At 39.9% G+C, this 19,494-nt stretch overlaps 1 protein-coding gene across 1 annotated transcript in view; it reads left to right on the plus strand.

Moving 5' to 3' along the window:
• Window positions 1-19,494, plus strand: part of ZC3H12B (zinc finger CCCH-type containing 12B) — a 78,527-nt gene that overhangs the window by 41,461 nt on the left and 17,572 nt on the right. Inside the window, exon 2 of the mRNA XM_047844315.1 lies at window positions 12,369-12,508. Within this exon, the coding sequence (XP_047700271.1) occupies window positions 12,369-12,508 (140 nt within the window). The remainder of the gene's footprint in view (window positions 1-12,368; window positions 12,509-19,494) is intronic.

Genomic DNA, 19,494 nt, shown 5'->3' on the forward strand with positions numbered 1-19,494 from the left:
ATTTTTGAGAGAGAGAGAGTGAGAGACAAAGAGTGCCAGTGGGGGTGGGGGGACAGGGGCAGAGAGAGAGAGAGAGAGAGGGAGACACAGAATCCAAAGCAGGCTCCAGGCTCTGAGCTGTAAGCACACAGCCCAACGCGGGGCCCAAACTCATGAACTGTGAGATCATGACCTGAGCCAAAGTTGGATGCTTAACTGACTGAACCACTCAGGTGCCCCATCTTCCTTGCTGATTTAGATGCCTCTTATTTCTTTTCATCATTTGATTGCTGTGGCTAGGACTTCCAGTATGATGGTAAGTAACAATGGTGAGAGTAGACATCCCTGTCTTATTCCTTACCATAGAGGAAAATCTCTCTCTTTTCCCATTGAGGATGATAGTAGCTGTTGTTTTTTTTTTTCATAGATGGGCTTTATGTTGAGGTATGTTCCCTCTAAATGTACTTTGTTGAAGGTTTTGTTTTTATCACATATGAATGTTGTGTTTTGTGAAATACTTTTACTGCATCTATTGCAATGATGTTTCCTTTCTTTTATTAATGTGGTATCTGGCATCAGGCATCTTCGTTATATTTGTTTCACTTAGATCTCTGGCTGTGGCCTTATCTTTTTCCTTCTTTTGGGATGAATTCCTATGCTTCACATTTTGTCGAAGTCTGCCTTCTGTGTGGTAGAAAAGCCAGTTATGCTTCCTGCTCTTGAGAGTAATTTCTTTATGAAAAAGAGGTCATGTAGTGCCCAGGGTCTGACATTTCAGGGAGTGTCTCTGGGGTGTGCTGTATGCACTCTGCAGTTGATTTTTGGTTGCACTATTCCTTCAGGCCAGTTGTCTGCAGAGGTTCTCCTTGCCTGCAGTGGACAGTATTTGGTCCTTGAGCAGAATGTAGTGAGGTTTTACTAGGTGTGCTCTGGTCTGCTTCTTAAATGAGACCTAATATTACTTCCACCAGAATTGAAGCCCTACAGACTTTGTGGGCAGGGGTTTCTGATGGTCTTCTGGTGAAAGAACCTTCTGTGCTGGGAATAAGGCAAGCTTGACTGAGAAGAGTAGTCCCCTCAGAATGCAGAGGTGTGGAACTTGGGGTAAACAAGTTAGGAAGCTTATGTTGGCTCTTCACTGCTTCCCAAAGATGGCTCTGTGTTAAGCTGAGGGTTTGAGGGTGAGAAATGGCACCGGCCAGTTCTTTTGTCCCTGGAGAGGTGTCTCTGTGAATGCTGCTTCACATGGAAGCACTTTGAGAAGAGCGAATAATGTCCCTGCTGTGCGCCCCAGTTTTTTTCAGATCACTTTTTCCATGTTGTCTGCCTTTTCAGTAGGAGCAGCACAGTGTCCTCTAGGCTCTCTCTCAGCCAAGACTGATGACCTTTAAAACTCCAGGCTTTAGAGATGTGTCCTGGGCAGTGGTTTGTGCTAGTGTTATGTGGAGGAGCCTGCCAAGCTGGGACTGAGGGAAGCTTGACTGAGAAGGGCAGTCCCTCTAGAGCACAGGGGGTGAGGCTAGGTCTGAGCAAGTTAGGCAACCAGTGTTGGCACTGTGCTCTTTCCTCTACATGGCTGTGTTTATGCTGAGGGGTGGGGGAGGGAAATGGTGCTGGCTAGCTCCTTTGTTCCCAGAGAGGCCTCTCCTTGAATGCTGCCTCTAAAGGATGTGCTCCAAGATGATCCACAAATGTCCCTGCTGTGTGCCCCATTCTTCAGATTGCTGTTTCCATGCTGCCTACCCTGGTTGTTTGCCTTGCCTTCTTTCAAGGAGCAGCATGGTGTCCTCAGGGTTCTATCCCAGCCAAGCCCACCTTTAAAACTCCAGGCTTTAAGCATCACTGGTTGCAAAAACTCACAAAAATCAGCCCCTCTTATTTTCCCAGTCAACGTCTTTGGGGAAATGTTCTCCTTGTGCATTTCCTTGTGTGCTCCACTCTCTCACCTTTCTCTGCAACTACTGCTCTCTCCCCTCTGCATCACCTGTGATACCTTTCTCCCCTAAACCCCATCTGCACTTCTTATCTTCTTTGATGTGGCCTTTTCTCTCCCTTTAGTTGTGGAGTTTGTTCTGTCAGTCTTCAGATTGATTACTGGGGTATTTATAAAGGATGAGGCTCTTCCTTGGGTGGAAATTTTAGTATTATCATAAGGTGAAGGAAATTTTAGGTCATTCCAGAGGTCACTCCATTGTTCATCTGCACAGGCATGAGTCTGGTTTAGTTCAAATAGCCTGAGTGGTCTGGGCCCATGGGAGGTCTTGTCAGGTCAGTGGACAGCATCTGGAGGTGGTTTGGGGATTCATTTGCCTGAGTCAGGAGAAAAGCCAGAAAGAAGAGCTTAGGGTAAAACATAAAACAAAGGTTAGTGAGTACAAGTAGTTGGGCAGTAAGGACCAGATCTTGGGGTCTAGCTGGTGATACCTCTTGCCTCACTATGTCTTTTGATTGGAGTATTTAAACCATTTACATCTAACATAATTATTGATAAGTATATACTTATTGCAATTTTATTTGTTTTCTGGCTGTTTTTGTAGTTCTTTGCTGTTCATTTATTCTGCTCTCTTTCTGTGTGGTAACTTTCTATAGTGTTATGTTTGGCTTCCTTTCTCTTTACTTTTTGTGTATCTATTATAGGTTTTGGATTTGTGCTTACCATGAAGTTCATATATAACATCTTAAGTATATAGTAGACTATATTAAGTTGATGGTCATTTCAGTTCAAACACATTCTAAAAAAAAACCACTTTCTTTCTTATCTTTTACTCCCTCCTCCATGTTGTATGTATATGCTTTTTAATGTATATACTTTATGTATATACATCTTTTTATTCATAATTTTCTTGTGTCTGATTATGGCCATTTACTTTCCATTTAAAGAAGTTCCTTTAATATTTCTTGTGAGGATTGGTTTAGTGATAATAAACTTCTTTATCTTATGTTTGTCTGGGAACTCTTTATCTCTCCTTGAAATCTGAATGATAAGCCTGCTGGGTACAATATTCTTGGTGTTAAGTTTTTTTTTTTTCTTTTCAGCACTGTTTCCATTTCCCTCTTTCATGTCACTGATCCGTTCTTCTGCACCCACTAATTGGGTCCTTTCCATTTCCCTATCTTTCATGTCACTATTCAGTTCTTCTGCACCCACTAATATACTGTTGATTTTATCTGTGTGGGTTTTTTTTATTTCAGTCATTGTATTCTTCAACTCTGGTTCCTTTTAATATTTTTATGTCTTTTTTGAATGTCTCACTGATTCTTCCACTCTTCTCTCCAGCCTCAGTAAGCGTCTTTACAATCATTACTTTAAATTATTCATCAGGTATATTGTTTACCTCCATTTCTTTTAGTTCTATTTTTTCTGAGGTTTTGTCTTATTCTTTCTTTTGAAGCATCGTATTCTGTCTTCCCATTTTGCTCGACTTTCTTTGTTTATTTTTATGGATTAAGCAGAACAACCACTTCTTTAGGAGAAGGAATCTTCTTGTGTATGATTGTCCCCTATGTAGTATATGTGTGTTTAGGGAATTTTGCTGACTGGCTGAAGCCGTGGCTGGCATGAGTTGGAGGTCCTGGGGTCCTCCACATTATGGGCACCTTGGAAGGACAGCTAAAGATGAAGCAAGTGTAGATCAGTGCAGTTCCCGGCCTTTTTAAGGACTAGGTGTCCTGCCAGTAGAGCTAAGGCTAAAGTGGGTGTAAACTGGAGTGTCCCAGAAATCTCCTCATAGAGGGTGTCTTGGAAAGATCCTGGTGCTAAGATTAGGTGCAGACTGGGAAGTACCATGGCTCGCCATTCAGCAAGTGTCCTGGCAGTACAGCTAAAGCTGAAATGGGTGCAGGTCAGGAGATCACAGGGCTTTCTGTGAAGGTCTCCTGGAAGGACAGGTCAAGCTTAAATAAGTGCAAGCTGGGATGTCCTGGAATGGTCTGTGCAGAAGATGTATTGGTGGGGTGGCTGGTGCAGAGGTGGTGTGAAGGCCAGGGGGTTCCTGGGCTCTATGCACAGGGGATGCTCTGACAGGATAGCTGAAGCTAAAATGGGTGCAAGCTGAGAGGACCTGGAGCTCTTTGCCCAGAAGCCATATTGGCAGAATAACTGAAGCTGAAGTGGATATAACCTGGGGTGTTCCAGGACCTTCTGCATAGAGGGTGCCCTGAAAGGGTGGCTGGCTGGAGCCAAAGCAGGGTACAGGCTAAGACGTCCTAGGGCACTCCACACAAAGGTAACCCTGGCAGGGCAGCTAAAGCTAAAGTGGATGCAGGACAGTGTGGTCCCTGGACTCTTCTACACATGTGCCCTGACAGGAGAGTTGAAGCTGAACTGATTTCAAGCTGAATTATTCTAGAACTTTCCACACTGAGAAGAACCTGGTAGGGCATCTAAAGCTGAATTTGGTGCAAACTGGGGTGTGCCAAGGTGTTCAGTGCAGTGGGCACCCTACCCAGGCAACTGGAGCAAAGACCAGTGTGGGCATGAGTACTTCAAGGTGTTCTCAGCAGCAGATATCCTAGTGGGGTGGGTAAAACTGGTGCAAACATGGGTGTTCTGGGTTTTTTTTTCACTCAGAAGGCACCCTGGCAGGGGAGCAGACATCACTCAGGAGGTTCCATAGCACTTTGTATCAAGCATGCCCTAGAAACCTATCTGAATCCAAAGTGATGTGTGTCTGGATGTTCTGGGAGTGCTTTGCACCTGTGGCCACCTTGGTGGGATGGTTAAGGCTGGTGTGGGAGCTCCTAGCTATGGTTTAGTGAGGCAGAAAGCCAGCTGTGGAGACCAGACCTTGCTTTTATCTGTTGTTTTAAGGTGGAGGTGGAGTATAAATCCTGTCATTCTCCCATTCTTCTGATTCAGAGAGCATACCCTCAGCTCCTTTGGCCTTTTAAACTGCACTTTTTTTTTCTGTGCCCCAGAGCTACCAGTACTGATATAGGCTTGAAGATCTGGGGGCCACTGAGGCATCAAACTGGCTGTGCACGTGGATTCTGCTCCAGTTTGCGTTTTCAAGGTGGAGAGGGAACTAAACTATGTTGTTCTCCAGTTCTTTATACCTAGAGCCCACAGCTCTTCTGCCATCTGGCAGAGTTCTGGTGCTATCTCTTATGTGATAGTTGTTCTTTTAAATCACAGCTTTTATTCTGTATCCAAGGACAGAGGAACCTTTCTCTGGTCCCTTAGTACTATGCCTTCTCTCTGCTGTTTGCATTGTCGGGGGTGGGAGTTCTTTTTGTTACCATGTCTTCATCTCCCTTTCTCTTCTCTTTTGACATTCTATCTTTGGTTGCACAGAGGCTGTTCAGGAATTGTTCTATAAATAAGTGTACTTTGGTGTGTTCTATGGAGGGGATAAATTCAGGGTCTTCGTGTATTGGACCAAAATCCTATTTCTAGGAATTTACCCATTTCTTCTAAGTTGTTTAATATGTTGGTATACAATTTTTTCATAGTGAAAAATATTTTATTTATTTTTATTATTGTTTATATGCAATATTACATTGGTTTCAGGTGTACATCATAGTGACTGGACAATTCTATGCTCACCACAAGTATAGTTACCATCTGTCTCCATACAGTTCTATAACAATATCATTCACTGTATTCCCTATACTATACCTTTCATCCCCATGACTTATTTATTCTATAACTGGAAGCTTGTACATTCCATTCCCTTCACCCATTTTGCCCACTCCCCCTCTGGCAGCCACCAGTTTGTTCTCTGTATTTATGGGTCTATTTCTGCTTTCTTTATTTATTTGTTTTGCTTTTTAGATTCCACATGAAAGTAAAATCATATAACATTTGTCTTTCTCTGTCTGACTTATTTAGTGGAAATATTTTTACACAAAGAAATTGGCATTAGAAAACATAAAATTGTCATATTCAACAGCAAATATTACTCTTGTATTTATTTCTGGTTTTAGACTGTGTTTGGAAAGACACACTTTATAGCACTGCCAACCTAGGTGCAATGAAATCTATACCCTTCCTCCAAATTCCCCCTCTAATGGCAATTCTGATGATTTTCCTGAGTTCATGTTATTCTTATATTTACCAGCACTATAACAGTGGGAAAAATAATATCTGGACATCTTCCCTATCTGCCTGTTGGATCCATCCAATATTAACCCTTTAAGATCCATAGGCTTGCCCAATTTATCCATTGTTCAACTTTTTAGAAGCAGTGTGGTAGCTATTTCTAAGGCTACCTTGGAGTGTATTGGCATTTAAATATATTTTCCTTTCCTTTTTTTTTTCTTAAGTGTTTTGACTTTTAGTAGTGTTTGCTTTATGGTACATACTAAAATAATAAAACATGATTAAAATGTGTTTGGAAATATTAATGAAAGAATTTAATATTTTTTATCATGTGCCTCAAGAGTGATTAAGACAGTGGGAAGTCCAGCCATGTATGTATTAATGGGCCTCTGAGATTATGTATGAATTTACCCAAAGGGAATAATAAAATTGGAGCTAATTTCTCTTGTAGTTCAGTGATCACCAGTGAGCAAGTAAGAAATCTAAAGAGAGAAACCCCATTATATTGTCTTAATTAACCTTTTAGAAAAATGATTATTCTTTGCTGATGAGTCTTAACAGGCAATATCCACTTTATTGTACTAGAATTGGTACATGTAATGTAATGTATGCCAATTTGTTTTGCCATCCAAGTTGTTTAATAATTATAATTTAGTGTGGTTTATATATATGTCAGAACATCAGACTCCATGCTAAGAAATTATAATTTTCCACAGGCAAACAAGGCATAAATCTAGTACACTATGAATTTTTAATATGATGACAATAAATATACCTTTTCCCAATTTATCAGTTAATTTTCCCTCTTCAAATTACAAATCAAATAAATTTATGTTTGAGTTTTTAAGTTTTTACAATGTTTGCACCTACAAATAATTATAATGAAATATCTTCTATTTTTGTTTTTTTTTAATATATGAAATTTATTGTCAAATTGGTTTCCATACAACACCCAGTGCTCATCCCAAAAGGTGCCCTCCTCAATACCCATCACCCACCCTCTCCTCCCTCCCACCCCCCATCAACCCTTAGTTTGTTCTTAGTTTTTAACAGTCTCTTATGCTTTGGCTCTCTCCCATTCTAACCTCTTTTTTTTTTCCTCCCCCTCCCCCATGGGTTCCTGTTAAGTTTCTCAGGTTCCACATAAGAGTGAAACCATATGGTATCTGTCTTTCTCTGTATGGCTTATTTCATTTAGCATCACACTCTCCAGTTCCATCCACGTTGCTACAAAAGGCCATATTTATTTTTTCTCATTGCCACGTAGTCTTCCATTGCGTATATAAACCACAATTTCTTTATCCATTCATCAGTTGATGGACATTTAGGCTCTTTCCATAATTTGGCTATTGTTGAGAGTGCTGCTATGAATATTGGGGTACAAGTGCCCCTATGCATCAGTACTCCTGTATCCCTTGGATAAATTCCTAGCAGTGCTATTGCTGGGTCATTGGGTAGGTCTATTTTTAATTTTCTGAGGAACCTCCACACTGCTTTCCAGAGCAGCTGCACCAATTTGCATTTCCACCAACAGTGCAAGAGGGTTCCCATTTCTCCACATCCTCGCCAGCATCTATAGTCTCCTGATTTGTTCATTTTGGCCACTCTGACTGGCGTGAGGTGATACCTGAGTGTGGTTTTGATTTTTATTTCCCTGATAAGGAGCGACGCTGAACATCTTTTCATGTGCCTGTTGGCCATCCGGATGTCTTCTTTAGAGAAGTGTCTATTCATGTTTTCTGCCCATTTCTTCACTGGGTTATTTGTTTTTCGGGTGTGGAGTTTGGTGAGCTCTATAGATTTTGGATACTAGCCCTTTGTCCGATATGTCATTTGCAAATATCTTTTCCCATTCCGTTGGTTGCCTTTTAGTTTTGTTGGTTGTTTCCTTTGCTGTGCAGAAGCTTTTATCTTCATAAGGTCCCAAATTCACTTTTGCTTGTAATTCCCTTGCCTTTGGGGATGTGTCGAGTAAGAGATTGCTACAGCTGAGGTCAGAGAGGTCTTTTCCTGCTTTCTCCTCTAAGGTTTTGATGGTTTCCTGTCTCACATTTAGGTCCTTTATCCATTTTGAGTTTATTTTTGTGAATGGTGTGAGAAAGTGGTCTAGTTTCAACCTTCTGCATGTTGCTGTCCAGTTCTCCCAGCACCATTTGTTAAAGAGGCTGTCTTTTTTCCATTGGATGTTCTTTCCTGCTTTGTCAAAGATGAGTTGGCCATACGTTTGTGGGTCTAGTTCTGGGGTTTCTATTCTATTTCATTGGTCTATGTGTCTGTTTTTGTGCCAATCCCATGCTGTCTTGATGATGACAGCTTTGTAGTAGAGGCTAAAGTCTTGGATTTTGATGCCTCCTGCTTTGGTCTTCTTCAAATTTTTTTTTTGGCTATTCGGGGCCTTTTGTGTTTCTATATGAATTTTAGAATTGCTTGTTCTAGTTTCGAGAAGAATGCTGGTGCAATTTTGATTGGGATTGCATTGAATGTGTAGATAGCTTTGGGTAGTATTGACATTCTGACAATATTTATTGTTCCAATCCATGAGCAAGGAATGTCTTTCCATTTCTTTAAATCTTCTTCAATTCCCTTCATAAGCTTTCTATACTTTTCAGCATACAGATCCTTTACATCTTTGGTTAGATTTATTCCTAGGTATTTTATGCTTCTTGGTGCAATTGTGAATGGGATCAGTTTCTTTATTTGTCTTTCTGTTGCTTCATTGTTAGTGTATAAGAATGCAACTGATTTCTGTACATTGATTTTGTATCCTGCAACTTTGCTGAATTCCTGTATCAGTTCTAGCAGACTTTTGGTGGAGTCTATCGGATTTTCCATGTATAATATCATGTCATCTGCAAAAAGCGAAAGCTTGACTTCCTCTTTGTCAATTTTGATGCCTTTGATTTCCTTTTGTTGTCTGATTGCTGATGCTAGCACTTCCAGCACTATGTTAAACAGCAGCGGTGAGAGTGGGCATCCTTGTCGTGTTCCTGATCTCAGGGAAAAAGCTCTCAGTTTTTCCCCATTGAGGATGATGTTAGCTGTGGGCTTTTCATAAATGGCTTTGATGATCTTTAAGTATGTTCTTTCTATCCCGACTTTCTCAAGGGTTTTTATTATGAAAGGGTGCTGGATTTTGTCAAAGGCCTTTTCTGCATCGATTGACAGGATCATATGGTTCTTCTCTTTTTTTGTTGTTAATGTGATGTATCACGTTGATTGATTTGCGAATGTTGAACCAGCCCTGCATCCCGGGAATGAATCCCACTTGATCATGGTGAATCATTCTTTTTATATGCCGTTGAATTCGATTTGCTAGTATCTTATTGAGAATTTTTGCATCCATATTCATCAGGGATATTGGCCTGTAGTTCTCTTTTTTTACTGGGTCTCTGTCTGGTTTAGGAATCAAAGGAATACTGGCTTCATACAATGAGTCTGGAAGTTTTCCTTCCTTTTTTATTACTTGGAATAGCTTGAGAAGGATAGGTATTATCTCTGCTTTAAACGTCTGGTAGAACTCCCCTGGGAAGCCATCTGGTCCTGGACTCTTATTTGTTGGGAGATTTTTGATAACCGATTCAATTTCTTCGCTGGTTATGGGTCTGTTCAAGCTTTCTATTTCCTCCTGATTGAGTTTTGGAAGAGTGTGGGTGTTCAGGAATTTGTCCATTTCTTCCAGGTTGTCCAATTTGTTGGCATATAATTTTTCATAGTATTCCCTGATAATTGTTTGTATCTCTGAGGGATTGGTTGTAATAATTCCATTTTCATTCATGATTTTATCTATTTGGGTCATCTCCCTTTTCTTTTTGAGAAGCCTGGCTAGAGGTTTATCAATTTTGTTTATTTTTTTAAAAAACCAACTCTTGGTTTCGTTGATCTGCTCAACCGTTTTTTTAGATTCTATATTGTTTATTTCTGCTCTGATCTTTATTATTTCTCTTCTTCTGCTGGGTTTAGGCTGCCTTTGCTGTTCTGTTTCTATTTCCTTTAGGTGTGCTGTTAGATTTTGTATTTGGGATTTTTCTTGTTTCTTGAGATAGGCCTGGATTGCGATGTAGTGCAGAAGATCGATTCAAGTTATGTCTGAAGGGAGTTCTCTGTGCCTCTTGGATTTCAATGCCTTTTTCCTTCCCCACTTCAGGGAAGTTCTCAGCTATTATTTCTTCAAGTACCCCTTCAGCACCTTTCCCTCTCTCTTCCTCCTCTGGGATACCAATTATGCGTATATTATTTCTTTTTAGTGTGTCACTTAGTTCTCTAATTTCCCCCTCATACTCCTGGATTTTTTTATCTCTCTTTTTCTCAGCTTCCTCTTTTTCCATAACTTTATCTTCTAGTTCACCTATTCTCTCCTCTGCCTCTTCAAGCCGACCCGTCGTCGTTTCCATTTTGTTTTGCCTTTCGTTTAAAGCGTTTTTCAGCTCCTCCTGACTGTTCCTTAGTCCCTTGATCTCTGTAGCAAGAGATTCTCTGCTGTCCTCTATACTGTTTTTAAGCCCAGAGATTAATTTTATGACTATTATTCTAAATTCACTTTCTGTTATATTATTTAAATCCTTTTTCATCAGCTCACTAGCTGTTGTTATTTCCTGGAGATTCTTCTGAGGGGAATTCTTCCGTGTGGTCATTTTGGATAGTCCCTGGCATGGTGAGGACCTGCAGGGCACTTCCCCTGTGCTGTGGTGTATAACTGGAGTTGGTGGGCAGGGCCGCAGTCTGATCTGATGTCTGCCCCCAGCCCACCGCTGGGGCCACAGACTGGTGTGTGCCTTCTCTTCCCCTCTCCTAGGGGGGCGATTCACTGTGGGGTGGCGTGGCCTGTTTGGGCTACTTGCACACTGCCAGGCTTGTGATGCTGGGGATCTGGCGTATTAGCTGGGGTGGGTAGGCAAGGTGCACAGGGGCAGGAGGGGCAGGCTTAGCTCGCTTCTCCTTAGGTGATCTGCTTCAGGAGGGGCCCTGTGGCAGTGGGAGGGAGTCAGATCCGCTGCCGGAGGTTTGGCTCCGCAGAAGCACAGAGTTGGGTGTTTGCGCGGAGGGAGCAAGTTCCCTGGCAGAAACTGGTTCTCTTTGGGATTTTGGCTGGGGGATGGGCGACAGAGATGGCGCTGGCGAGTGCCTTTGTTCCCCACCAAACTGAGCTCTGTCGTCCAGGGGCTCAGCAGCTCTCCCTCCCTTTGTCCTCCAGCCTTCCCGCTTTCCGAGCAGTGCTGTTAACTTATGACCTCCCAGATGCTAAGTCGCGCTTGCTGTCAGAACACAGTCCGTCAGGCCCCTCCGCTTTTGCAAGCCCGACTCGGGGACTCTGCTTGGCCTGCGAGCCTCCCCTCCGCCCCGGCTCCCTCCTGCCAGTCCGTGGAGCACGCAGAGCCTCGCCGTCCTTCCTACCCTCTTCCGTGGGCCTCTTGTCTGCGCTTGGCTCCGGCGACTCCGTTCTGCTAATCTTCTGGCGGTTTTCTGTGTTATTTAGGCAGGTGTAGGTGGAATCTAAGTGATTAGCAGGACGCGCAGTGAGCCCAGTGTCCTCCTACGCCACCATCTTCCCTCATCCCCATATCTTCTGTTTTTAAATCATATTCTATTATAAAAGCAATACTTAATTTTTTTGAAAAAAAATTTGGATTAAGAAATAAAGTACTTATAATCCTCTCACACAGAATGATTCTTTTTATTAATAGTTTGATGCGTCTACCTCCTAGCATTTTTTCTAAACTTATATATAGACTTTCTTCTACAAAATTGGGATTACATTATTTATACTCTGTATCTTTTTTCCTCCCTGTGTATTATATTGTGAGAATTTCTCAAATCTTAACATTTTTAAGAATGTGGGTTTTATTAACATATTATATTTAAATGTACAACTATTTTTAGTCAGCATTTATGTGTGTATCATTTTTGCTGTCAATGTTATTTTTAAGGTAATATATGTGCCTAAAACTCATCTCCAACTAATCTTACATATAACCTTTATCTAAACCTCTGGTTACACCTCTTCTTTCCTATTCTGTTGTGAATATCTTAATCTTCTAAAATAAAGTGGTAGTAGAAACAGAAAGAGGAGAGAGAAAATTGAAATAGTGGTAGAAAGTAGCCACAAATGTTGCTATAAATTGAGAGTCGTTATTAAACATTTGGGGCCTTGAAGAAAGGTGTAATAATAATGGAAATATTTTTAATAATTGAATAAAAAAGAACTTGATTTGATGTTTTTAAAAATACATCTTTAGCACCAGCAAGAAATAAAATTTCTGTTGTTAATGTCTTGTTACTAAGAATAAGCCTGTTTGGAGTATTTCCTTGCTACCTATTGTCGATCCTTTATCTTTTCATTATCTTCCTAAAGCCATGGGAATAAAGAAGAATTCTCCTGCAGAGGAATACAACTTGCTGTGGACTGGTTTCTAGACAAAGGCCATAAAGATATTACTGTATTTGTGCCTGCATGGAGAAAGGAGCAATCCCGTCCTGATGCACCAATTACAGGTACTATTTCAAATAAGACATTTCTGCCCATCCAGAGGCAAAGATAGCAAGGTATTTGGGGAAAAGATGATCCCAACTTAGATAATTATTTTATAAGTTTATTAAGTATATTTAAAATATCTTATATTAAGTGTATTTTTATTTGAAATGTATATTTATTTTAATTTATATATTTAACTTCAAGTTAGTTAACAGAGTGTGGTAATGGTTTCAGGAGTAGAACCCAGTGATTCATGACTTATAAATAACACCCAGTGCTCTTGTCAAAAAGTGCTCTCCTAAATGCTCATCACCCATTTAGCCAATCCTCCCAACCTCCACCCCTCCAGCAATCCTCAGTTTGTTCTCTGTATTTGAGTGATATCTTTTATTGTTTGCCTCCCTCTTTTTACCTCATTTTTCCTTCCTTCCCCTATGTTCATTTGTTTTGTTTCTTAAAATCCACATAATGGTGAAATCATATGATATTTATCTTTCTCTTACTGACTTATATTTGGCTTAGCATAATAAACTCTAGTTCCATCCATGTTGTTGCAAATGGCAGGATTTCATTATTTTTAGTCACCAAATAATAAGCCTTTGTATAATATATATACCACACTCTCTTTATCCATTCATCAGTCGATGGACATTTGAGCTCTTTCCATAATTTGGCTATTGGTGATAGTGCTGCCATAAACATTGGGGTGCATGTGCCACTTCGAATCAAGAGTTTTGATCATTTGGATGAATACCTACTATTGCAATTGATGGGTCATAGGAGAGTTTTATTTTTATTTTTTGGAGCTACCTCTATATTATTTTCCAGAGTGACTGCACACATTTGCATCCCCACCAACAGTGCAAAAGGGTTCCCTTTTCTCTGCATCCTCACCAACATCTATTGTTTCCTATGTTGTTAATTTTAACCATTCTGACAGGTGTGAGGTGGTATCCCATTGTGGTTTTGATTTATATTTCCATTATGGTGAGTGATATGGAGCATCTTTTTATGTGTCTGGTAGCCATCTGGATGTCTTCTTTGGAAATGTGTCTGTTCATTTCTTCTGCTCACTTTGTCACTGGATTGTTTTTTGGGTGTTGAGTTTGATAAGTTCTTTATAGACTTTGGATACTAGTCCTTTATCAGAAAGGTCATTTGCAATTATCTTCTCCCATTCCAACAGTTGTCTTTAAGTTTTGTTGATTGTTTCCTTCACTGTGCAGATTTTTATCTTGATGAGGTCCCACTTGTTCATTTTTGCTTTTGTTTCCCTTGCCTTTGGTACATGTCTAGTAAGAAGTTGCTGTGGCTGAGGTCAAAGAGGTTGCTGGTTGTTTTCTTCTTTAGGATTTTGATGGTTTCCTGTCTCACATTTAGGTCTTTTATCTATTTTGAGTTTCTTTCTGTGCATGGTGTATGAAAGTGGTCCAGGTTCATTCTTATGCATGTTGCTGTCCAGTATTTCCAACACCATTTGCTGAAGAGACTGTCTTTTTATCCATTGGACATTCTTTCCTGCTTTGTCAAAGATTAGTTGGCCATACATTAATGGGTTCATTTCTGGGTTCTCTACTCTGTTCCATTGATCTGTCTCGTTTTGTGTCAGTACCGTACTGTCCTGATGATTACAGCTTTATGATACAGCTTGAAGACTGGAATTGTGATACCTCTAGCTTTGGTTTTCTTTTTCAAAATTACTTTGGCTATTTGGGGTATTTTCTGGTTCCATATAAATTTTAGAATTACTTGTTCTAGCTCTGTGAAGAATGCTCGTTTTATTTTGATAGTGATTGCATTGGATGTGTGGATTAGTTTGGGTAGTTTAAACATTTTAACAATATTTGTTCTTCCAATTCATGAGTATACAATGCTTTTTTTATTTATTTGTGTCTCTAATTTCTTTTATAAGATTTCTATAGTTTTCAGTGTACAGATATTTTACCTCTTTGGTTAAGTTTATTCCTAGGTATCTTATGGTTTTTGGTGCAGTTATAAATGAGATCACTGAAGAGTGAAATTTTGACTTCTTCCTTGCTGATTTGTATGCGTTTATTTCTTTTTGTAGTCTGATGGCTAAGGCTAAGACTGCCAGTACTATGTTGAACAGCGCTGAGAGTGGACATCTCTGTTGTGTGCCTGCCCTTAAAGGGAGAGCTCTCAGCTTTTCCCCATTGAGGATGGTATTAGCTGCGGGTCTTTTGTATATGGCCTTTATGATGTTGAGGTATGTTCCTTCTCTACCGACTTTCTTGAGGGCTTTTTATCAGGAAAGGATGCCGCATTTTGTCAAATGCTTTTTCTGCATCTGTTGAAGGATTATATGGTTCTTATCCTTTATTTTACTAATGTGGTGTATCATGTTGATTGATTTGTGAATATTGAACCAATCCTGCAGCCCAGGAATAAACCCCATTTGATCATGGTGAATATTTTTTTAATGTACTGTTGAATTCAATTTGCAGGTATCTTGTTAAGATATTTGCATCCAGTTTTATTGGGGATATTGGCCTGTAATTCTCCTTATTAGTGCAGTTTTTGTCTAGTTTTGGAATCAACATAATGCTGACTTCATAGAACGAATTTGGAAGATTTCTTTCCACTTTTTTGGGGGGGGGAATTGTTTGAGAATAATAGGTATTAACTCTGCTATAAATGTCTGGTAGAATTCCCCTGGGAAGCCATCTGGCCCAGGACTCTAGTTTGATGGGAGATTTTGATAACTAATTCAATTTCTTGGTGGTTATTGGCTTGTTCAAATTTTCTATTCCTTTCTCTTTCAGTTTTGGTAGTGTGTGAGTTTCTAGGAATTGTCCATTTCTTCCAGATTGCCCAATATGTTGTCCTATAATTTTTCATAGTATTTGCTTATAATTGTTTGCATTTCTGCAGTGTTGGTGGTGATGTACCTTCTTCATTCATAATTTTATCTATTTTAGTCCTTTCTCTTTTCTTTTTGGAATTATGGCTAGTGATTTATCAATCTTGCTTATTCTTTCAAAGAAACAGCCCTAATTTTCGTTTGAATGTTCTGTTTGTTGTTTGTTGTTGTTGCGTTGTTTCAATATCATTGATTTCTGCTCTAATCTTTATTATTTCCCTCCTTCTGCCTGTTTTAGGCTTTATTTGCTGCTCCTTTCAAGCTCCTTTAGGTGTAAGGTTAGATTTTTTTTTGAGAAAGGTTACCTTTCTTGCTTCTCAAGAGAGTCCTGAATTGCTATATACTTTTCTCTTCAGCCTGGTTATGCTACATCCCAAAGGTTTTGGATTGTCATGTTTTCATTTGCTTACATATATTTTTAAATTTCTTATTTAATTTCCTGGTTAATCCATTCATTCTTTAGTACAATGTTTTGACCTCCATGTATTCAAGGGCTTTCCAAATATTTGTGTGTGTGTGTGTGTGTGGTTGATTTCAAGTTTCAAAGCATTGTGATTAGAAATTATGCATGTTTAGGGGTGACTGGGTGGCTCAGTCAGTTAAGTGTCCAACTTTGGCTCCAGTCATAACCTCACAGTTTGTGAGTTCAAGCCCAGTGTCAGCCTCTGTGCTGTCAGCTCAGAGCCTGGAGCCTGCTTCAGATTCTGTGTCTCCTTCTCTCTCTGTCCCTCCCCCACTTGTGCTCTGTGTCTCTCAAAAATACATAAATGTAAACAGTTTTTTTAAAAAAAAATTATGCATGTTTAGGACAGCAACATTCAGAAGAATGAAACTAGACCACTTTCTTACACCATACACAAAAATAAACTCAAAATGGATGAAGGACCTGAATGTGAGACAGGAAACCATCAAAACCCTAGAAGAGAAAGCAGGAAAAAACCTCTCTGACCTCAGCTGCAGCAATTTCTTACTCGATACATCCCCAAAGGCAAGGGAATTAAAAGCAAAAATGAACTATTGGGACGCCATCAAGATAAAAAGCTTCTGCACCGCAAAGGAAACAATCAACAAAACTAAAAGGCAACCGACGGAATGGGAAAAGATATTTGCAAATGACATGTCGGATAAAGGGCTAGTATCCAAAACCTATAAAGAACTCACCAAACTCCACACCTGAAAAACAAACAATCCAGTGAAGAAATAGGCAGAAGACATGAATAGACACTTTTCCAAAGAAGCTATCCAGGTGGCCAACAGACACATGAAAAGATGCTCAACGTCACTCCTCATCAAGGAAATACAAATCAAAACTACAATGAGATATCACCTCACTCCTGTCAGAGTAGCCAAAATGAACAAATCAGCAGACTACAGATGCTGGCAAGGATATGGAGAAATGGGAACCCGTTGCACTGCTGGTGGGAATGCAAACTGGTGCGGCTGCTCTGGAAAACAGTGTGGAGGTTCCTCAAAAAAATTAAAAATAGAACTACCCTATGACCCAGCAATAGCACCGCTAGGAATCTACCCATCAGGAGTGCTGATGCATAGGGGCACATGTACCCCAATGTTTATAGCAGCACTTTGAACAATAGCCAGTTTATGGAAAGAGCCTAAATGTCCATCAATTGACGAATGAATAAAGAAGATGTGGTTTATATATATACAATGGAATACTACTTGGCAACGAGAAAGGATGAAATCTGGCCATTTGCAGCAACGTGGATGGAGCTGGGGGTATTATGCTAAGTGAAATAAGCCAGGCAGAGAAAGACAGATACCATATATTTTCACTCATATGTTAAGACTATGGGGGGGGGGGAAGGGTAAAAAAAAGTTACAGAGCGGGAGGGAGGCAAACCATAAGAGACTCTTAAGGACTGAGAACAAGCTGAGGGTAGATGGGGGTTGGGGGAGAGAGGAAAGTGGGTGATGGGCAGAGAGGAGGGCACTGGTTGGGATGAGCACTGGGTGTTGTATGGAAACCAATTTTACAATAAATTATATTAAAAAAAAGAAAAAAGAAATTATGCATGTTTTGGTCTGGAACTTTTTGTACCTGTTGAAGGCTGATTTGTGACCCAGTATGTAATCTATTCTGGAGAATGTTCCATGTGCACTCAAGAAGAATGTGTATTAAAAATAAACTCAAAATGGATAAAGGACCTAAATGTGAGACAGGAAACCATCAAAACCTTAGAGGAGAAAGCAGGAAAAGACCTCTCTGACCTCAGCCGTAGCAATCTCTTACTCGACACATCCCCAAAGGCAAGGGAATTAAAAGCAAAAGTGAATTACTGGGACCTTATGAAGATAAAAAGCTTCTGCACAGCAAAGGAAACAACCAACAAAACTAAAAGGCAACCAATGGAATGGGAAAAGATATTCGCAAATGACATATCGGACAAAGGGCTAGTATCCAAAATCTATAAAGAGCTCACCAAACTCCACACCCAAAAAACAAATAACCCAGTGAAGAAATGGGCAGAAAACATGAATAGACACTTCTCTAAAGAAGACATCCGGATGGCCAACAGGCACATGAAAAGATGTTCAGCGTCGCTCCTTATCAGGGAAATACAAATCAAAACCACACTCAGGTATCACCTCACGCCAGTCAGAGTGGCCAAAATGAACAAATCAGGAGACTATAGATGCTGGAGAGGATGTGGAGAAACGGGAACCCTCTTGCACTGTTGGTGGGAATGCAAATTGGTGCAGCCGCTCTGGAAAGCAGTGTGGAGGTTCCTCAGAAAATTAAAAATAGACCTACCCTATGACCCAGCAATAGCACTGCTAGGAATTTATCCAAGGGATACAGGAGCACTGATGCATAGGGCCACTTGTACCCCAATGTTCATAGCAGCACTCTCAACAATAGCCAAATTATGGAAAGAGCCTAAATGTCCATCAACTGATGAATGGATAAAGAAATTGTGGTTTATATACACAATGGAATATTACGTGGCAATGAGAAAAAATGAAATATGGCCTTTTGTATCAACGTGGATGGAACTGGAGAGTGTGATGCTAAGTGAAATAAGCCATACAGAGAAAGACAGATACCATATGGTTTCACTCTTATGTGGATCCTGAGAAACTTAACAGGAACCCATGGGGGAGGGGAAGGAAAAAAAAAAAAAGAGGTTAGAATGGGAGAGAGCCAAAGCATAAGAGACTGTTAAAAACTGAGAACAAACTGAGGGTTGATGGGGGGTGGGAGGGAGGAGAGGGTGGGTGATGGGTATTGAGGAGGGCACCTTTTGGGATGAGCACTGGGTGTTGTATGGAAACCAATTTGTCAATAAATTTCATAAAAAAAAAATTAAAAAAAAAAGAAGAATGTGTATTAAGCTGCTTTAGGATGAATCATTCTGAATATACGTGTTAAGTCCATCTGGTCCAGGTCATCATTCAAAGCCATCATTTCCTTATTTTCCTTTTTTTTTTTTAATTTTCTGCTTAGATGATCTGTCCATTGTTCTAAGTGGGGTATTAAAGTCCCTTATCTTTAAGGTATTATTATCAATGAGTTTTGTTATGTTTGTTATTATTTGATATATATTTTTGGGTCCTTCCATGTTGAGGGGCATAAATATTTACAATTTTTAGCTCTTCTTAAGGGATTAACCCCTTAATTATGCTATAATGCCCTCTTCATCTCTTGTTACAGTCTTTGTTTTAAAATCTAATTTGTCTGATATAAGTATGGCTACTATGGCTTTCTTTTGACCTCCATTAGCAAGATATATGGTTTTCCATGCCCTCATATTCAATATGCAGTTGTGTTTAGGTCTACAATGAGTCTCTTGTAGTCAGCAAATAGATGGATCTTGTGTGTGTGTGTGTGTGTGTGTGTGTGTGTGTGTGTTTTAATCCATTCTAATACTCTATGTCTTTTGATTGGAGTATTTCGTTCATTTACATTCAGAGTGATTATTGAAACATACAAATTTAGTGCCATTATATTTTGTGTAAAGCTGGTGTTTCTGGTGATGTTCTCTGGTCCTTTGTAGTCTTTGTTGCTTTGTTCTTCTTTTTCTCCACTCAGAGTCCCCCTTAAAATTTCTTGCAGGGCTGGTTTAGTGGTCACAAATTCCTTTAAACTCCTTTAGTTTTTGTTTG

The sequence above is a fragment of the Prionailurus viverrinus genome, chromosome X (assembly GCF_022837055.1).
Source record: "Prionailurus viverrinus isolate Anna chromosome X, UM_Priviv_1.0, whole genome shotgun sequence".
Classification (NCBI taxonomy): Eukaryota; Metazoa; Chordata; class Mammalia; order Carnivora; family Felidae; genus Prionailurus; species Prionailurus viverrinus.